This window comes from Trachemys scripta, chromosome 1 (genome assembly GCF_013100865.1).
Source record: "Trachemys scripta elegans isolate TJP31775 chromosome 1, CAS_Tse_1.0, whole genome shotgun sequence".
Taxonomy (NCBI): Eukaryota; Metazoa; Chordata; order Testudines; family Emydidae; genus Trachemys; species Trachemys scripta.
In genome coordinates, this window is record NC_048298.1 from 344187052 (window position 1) to 344193351 (window position 6300).

Below are 6300 nucleotides of genomic sequence, written 5' to 3' on the forward strand. Positions count from 1 at the left end.
AGATAATCCAGAAAGTGTTGGGTGGGGAGAGGAGTGAACCACAGGGGCAGGGCCTTGGGAGAAATGACACAGAAGTGGGAGGGGCCTTGAGGGAAGATGCAGAGTGGGCTGGAGCCTTGCGGAAAGAGGCAGGGCAGGGTGAAGGTCCTCAGGTGTCCAGTTACAATTAGAATTAGAATTAGAAAGGTGGCAACTCTATGAGTTAATGAGTTGTACACTGACTGATTCCTCAGTTTGTCACAATGACACAGCACAGTAAGGCCAGGAAAGGGTTTAATGTCTCTTTGACTGTTCAGTAAGTGATTCAGGGAAGAGGGCCCTGCACCAGGTCACCAGCCAACTGTGCATGGAGCGCAGTCTGAGAGCCAGAGAACCAGGAGAGAAGTTGAATTCCTTTATGTGGTAAGAGCCGGAGCAGCCTGTCCCGGATCTGTTTGGTCCTCACACCGTAGATAATGGGGTTTAACACGGGGGGCACCAATAAGTACACATTGGCAAGGAGAATGTGGAAATGCAGGGGTACATTGTGCCCAAACCTGTATGAAAGAGAGGAGAAGAGACCTGGGATGTAAAAGGCTAAGATGGCACAGAGATGGGAGCTGCAGGTCCCAAAAGTCTTGAGCCGGGCGTCTTTTGTGGGGAGACTGAAGATGGCCCTGAGGATCTGGATATAGGACACAGTGATAAAAAACAAATCCAGACCAACCCTAAAGGATAGTGCAAAGAGGCCGTAGTAATTACTGATGCGGATGTCAGCACAGGATAGCTTCACCACGGCCATATGCTCACAGTGCGTGTGGGGGATGATGTTGGTTCTGCAATATGGCCACTGCCTCGTCAGGAAGGGATAGGGTAATGCGAGTATGACACTGCGCAGCACCACAGCCAGGCCAATCTTGGCCACCACGAGATTTGTCAGGATGGTGGAATGTCTCAGGGGATGGCAGATGGCCACATAGCGATCCAAAGCCATGGCCACGAAGATCCCAGACTCAATCCCTGAGAAGCAGTGAACGAAGAACAGCTGGGTAAGGCAGGCACTGAATTCTATCTCCCTGGAATTAAACCAGAAAATGCTCAGCAGTTTGGGCAGAGTAGATGTAGTTAGGACGAGGTCGCTGACAGCCAGCATACAGAGGAAATAGTACATGGGTCCATGGAGGCTCGGCTCCGTCCTCACAATGAATAGGATGATAAAGTTCCCTAAAATGGCTATGATATACATGGTACAGAAGGCGATGGAGATCCAGACATGGGCTGCCTCCAGGCCAGGAATGCCCAGCAGGATGAAGGTGGAGGGGTTGGTGAAGTCAGTTGTGTTGGAATCTGACATAGTGTAGAGGAGAAGGTGTCCAGCTCTGAGGCAGAACGGTGTCTAGTGCATGTACTGTATGATCCCCTGACTTCCTGTATCTGCCCAGTATCTAGGGTGATGGTCGCAGTACAAATGCCTGGATGGAGAGACAATATGAATATGAGACACTACACAAACTAGTGTATCCTGTTGTCATGGGTGAAGCAGATTGGTTGCTCTTCACACACTGAAAAATGTTATTGAGAGAAATGAACTATGTACAATTGACCTTACTAATGCCAATTCCATATTTTATGATGCTCCATGCATCAAAAATTCCTACACTTGTTGGTGTATAAAACCTTAATAGGCACCATCAGGAAACACGAGTGTGGATACTGGTTATCCCTCATTGTTCCTTAATGCAAGGAAACCCAGGCTACAGAGTCTGTTTCCTGTTCCTGTTAGAGGGCTTTCCCTTCACCCTCTTCCCTGGTTCTTTTCATGCAGACAGAAAGCAGAAGACCGCATTCCGAAGTGCAAGCAATTCAGTGCTTATTGTGGTTAGTTCCAAGCTAGTGTATCCATAGCTCTACGCTCTGGCAGAGTCTGTTTCCCAGGCTTCGTCCCACCCCTTTTGTTCCCTATGGGAGGGGTGTGAAATGGTGTATGGAATTATTCAAACAAAACTAAAGAGTGGCGGGCCGGGTATGGGGATATGAATTTTTTCTCAACCTGGGATCAAACAGAAAAATCAATCTCATGTTCCCCCTACAGTAATCTTAGTGGAAACAATACAATCTTCCAATGACGTGCAAATAGCACCACTCCTCGTAAGGAGAATTACCCTGTGCCCTTTGGAGGATATTACTCCTTCTTTGCAGGCACCTATGTGACAAATGAGTGCAACCGACCCTTCCCGGCCTTAATAGGCCATCATTGGGTTTGTGGGACCAAAGCTTATACTGCGTTACCAGCTAACTGGTCAGGTATCTGTTATCCCGCCCGGCTCTTCCCACAATTCCGAGTGCTAAGGTCCTTCCCATGAGAACGCCTCCGTAATTTCAGGCGAAGAACAAGGGACTCATCTGATGCCCAATGGTATGTAAATAACATAAGCCCCTTAACCTGGGAAGAGGCCATTGGCGGTTCCCTTATCCCACTTGGGGGAGTAATACACCATGCAAAAAGGCTCCTGAGGTTACAAGCAGTAGTTGAAATAATGGCAAATGAAACCGGAGAGAGTTTAAAGACCCTGGCCAAAGAAACAGGGGCGATCCGACAAATGGTCCTCCAAAACCGTCAGGCATTGCACATAGTGCTGGAGGCCAAAGGAGGGACCTGTGCTCTCATTGGAAAAGAATGTTGTGTGTTTATACCTGACAACATCAATGAGGTAATGGATCGTGTTAGCCACTTAGAACAAATCACATATCTTCCCCGTGAAGAGCCGAGTTCTTTATGGAAGTGGCTAAGTAACCTGTTCAATTTCTCTGGCATAGGAAACTGGTTGTTTCAGGGAGCCCTGACTATTCTGTTTGGAATCCTAATGATTTTTGTATGTTTTCAGTTAATCTCCCGTTGTATCCAGAATTGTGTAAGGTATGCCACCCAGGTGACTGCCCCAAAACAGAGTGCTAAAATGATGATTTTGAATCACTGATGAACAAAAGAGATAAAGAGCGGTTAATATGTGGAACCCAGTAATTGTTGGTCATTGCATAGCTTGACCAAAAGAAGGGATTGTGAAAGTAGAATGAATTATATTGTAAAAATAGAATGGATTAAAGAAATGCTGTATCTACCTTTAAGCAGAAATAAGGAATGTTGAAATACAGCTGTTAGGAAAAGGAACATTAAGGCATAAACAATGAGTCCACTTAAGCTAATGGTGGAACATTAGATGGAGATCTGTAAAAATTAGTAAGGAAATTGAGTATGTATGTCTAGCCTCACGTAAACTTGTCAGTTCTGCTTTCTTTGTCCTCTTGTTAACTTCGCACCCTTTTTATCTGTATAAAATAAGGTAGTGTGAGTCTTTCATGGTGCTCACATTATCTCAATGTATTAGCAGAGTGCTGTGCTAATAAACAGAGTGGTCTAACAAATTGTGAATCCTGAATCTAACTTTGACAGGGGTAGGGAGTGAGGTTGCGTTCTGGAAAAGGCCAGGTCATTCTTCAGCTTCTATGCCTCCACCACACCTTCCCTTGTACCTCCTAACTGCTTGCTTGATCTTGCCTTGAAATAAGGAGTTGAGGCAGTCTTTATCTGTGCGTTCGTATATTGTATTCCCACCATGCCCAGTAACAACTTAGCTGTATCCCTTATCTTTTCCCATTGTACAAAAAGTCCCATCTGGTTGTGGGATTTGCAACACACAGTCTCTTTGTTCATAGTTCTTCACACATATTAATATAAGAATATCAAAACGTCAAACCAAAGTTCTATCTCAGGCTGAAAAACAAGCCTATATACTAACAGTTCCCCATTCACCTGATAGCTCCGAATCTGAGAGTGGAAAACAACCAAACATTTGCCAAGATATGCACCGGGGAAATATCGCAACTAAAACAGACTTCAGGGAAAAGAGCTGGGCATCATTAATAGCAATGCAGTGGAAAGATCAGCTCATTCACAGCAGTGGATAAAGAAAGACAATGTTCTGATGCCTAAGGAATGGGATGGAGAATAACCTGCTCTGGACATGCACTCAGTTTTGGTCACTCAGTCTCTCTAAAGGATATAGCAGATAGAAAGAAGATTTCTGAGACAGACTATGAGAATGGAGGAGATAGCCATAGTCAGACAGACTGAAACATCTGGGACTGTTTAGTTTAGAGAAGAGATAAATAAGGGGGCATATGATAGAGGAGAATAAAATAAAGAATGGAACTGATTACATTCTAATGGACAAACAGAGAAGAGTTCCCAACCTGTAATAATATTATAGATACATAATTCTTCAAAGAGACTAATTCCCCAAAGCTGAGGCAAATTATCAGCGAAACTGATTGGGAGGAAAATTTTAGACAGAAAAATGGGAATGAAAATTGGGAGCTCTTTAAGAAGAGATTATTAGATAGCTAAAAAGACACAATTCCACAGTCAATAAAGTAAACTTTGGACAAAAACCCAATTCAGTGACAAAGTGAAGGTACCAACTGTGGGGAGTGGAAACAATATATAACAAATGGGAAAAAGGGAAAATAAATAGCAAATAATACAAATTGGAAGCTATGAAAATGGATAAAGAATGTTAAAATGATCAGGGAAAACTCCATGCTTGGCAGAGCTAAGGATAACAAAAAAGAGTTTACTAGGTATATTAAAAACAAACCAAAACCTAGAAAAGTTTTAGGCCAATTGCTAGAGGGAGAAAGAGAAACTTTATAATATTACAGAAAAAGATGTGTTCAAGAAATATTTTTGTTCTGCATATGGAAAGAAGCAGTATGAGGTACTCATGTCCCCTAAGGTGATGAAACACTTTCCAGTCCATTAGCAGTCAAGGATGATGTTAAACAGCATCTATAGTAAAACCTTGGAGTGACGAACACCAGAGTTAAGAACTGACCGATCAACCACACATGTCATTTGAAATCAGAAGTAGGCAATCAGGCAGCAGCAGAGCCAAAAAAAAGGCAAATACAGGACAGTTCTGTGATAAACGTTGTTATGCCCTGTCATAACTATAAAGGGAAGGGTAATAGCTGTCCTGTGTACAGTACTATAAATCCCTCCTGGCCAGAGACTCCAACATCCTTTTCCCTGTAAAGGGTTAAGAAGCTCAGGTAACCTGGCTGGCATCTGACCTAAAGGACCAATAAGGGGACAAGATACTTTCAAATCTTGGGGGGGGAAGGCTTTTGTTTGTGTTCTTTGTTTTGGGACGGTGTTCGCTCTCGGGACTGAGAGGGACCAGACATCAATCCAGGTTCTCCACATCTTTCTAAGCAAGTCTCTCCTATTTCAAACTTGTAAGTAAATAGCCAGGCAAGGCGTGTTAGTTTTCCTTTGTTTTCTCAACTTGTAAATGTACCTTTTACTAGAGTGTTTATCTTTGTTTGCTGTACTTTGAACCTGAGACTAGAGGGGAGTCCTCTGAGCTCTTTAAGTTTGATTACCCTGTAAGGTTAATTTCCATACTGATTTTACAAAGATGATTTTTACCTTTTTCTTTAATTAAAAGCCTTCTTTTTAAGAACCTGATTGATTTTTCCTTGTTCAAGATCCAAGGGGTGGATCCTGACTCACCAGGAGTTGGTGGGAGGAAGGAGGGGGAATGGTTAATTTCTCCCTGTTGTAGATCCCAAGGGGGGTTGGAACTGATTCACCAGGAGTTGGTGGGAGGAAGAAGGGGAATGGTTAATTTCCCCTTGTTTTAAATCCAAGGGGTTGGATTTGTTTTCACCAGGGATTTGGTGAAGGTTTTTCAAGGTTTCCCAGGGAGGGAATCCATTGAAAATGGTGGCAGCCGAACCAGAGCTAAGCTGGTAATTAAGCTTAGAAGTTTTTCACGCAGGCCCCTACATTTGTACCCTAAAGTTCAAAGTGGGGATCTCAGTCCTGACATGCCCACATTGCACTGGGAGTGTCGACCGGGAGGGCTCCTCAGCAAGAGATGGGTACCTGTGAATTCTGAGACGGAAGCTTCTTCCTTGAGAATCCCCCTCACAAAGCTGTTTCCCACACCTCTTTCACCCCAGCATCTGCAGCAAGAATCCACACCGATAGCTGACACAGGGTGTGCACCATTTATACTATAGCTCTGTGCAGTACCAGTGGGGATCACTCAGCCTCTAGGGGAGAAGTGAGTATCTGGATGTAAACAGGTTGGAGACCAGCCTGTCTGCTCTTCTGTGCTCTTAATCCAGCTTTAGGAGTAAACAGTAATTAAGGGATTTTCCCAAAGGGAGGTGAGAACTCTGGGGCTCTCCACTAAGTCAGAGAGGAACTTGCCGTTCTGTGTATTTGTGTATATTTACAAATTATAGTTTATTAGT

General features: G+C 43.8%; 1 protein-coding gene across 1 annotated transcript; it reads right to left on the reverse strand.

The window, feature by feature from the left end:
* Positions 1-304: 304 nt before the first annotated feature.
* LOC117888447 (olfactory receptor 52R1-like) lies at positions 305-1339 on the reverse strand. Its single transcript, XM_034791897.1, has one exon. It carries the CDS (start codon positions 1331-1333, stop codon positions 305-307), a length of 1029 nt encoding a protein of 342 aa, XP_034647788.1. The 5' UTR covers positions 1334-1339.
* Between the last annotated feature and the right edge of the window lie 4961 nt (positions 1340-6300).

Bases quoted from the DNA above. Each gene is read 5' to 3' on its own strand.
- LOC117888447 (XM_034791897.1), bottom strand. From the start codon at position 1,333: ATGTCAGATTCCAACACAACTGACTTCACCAACCCCTCCACCTTCATC.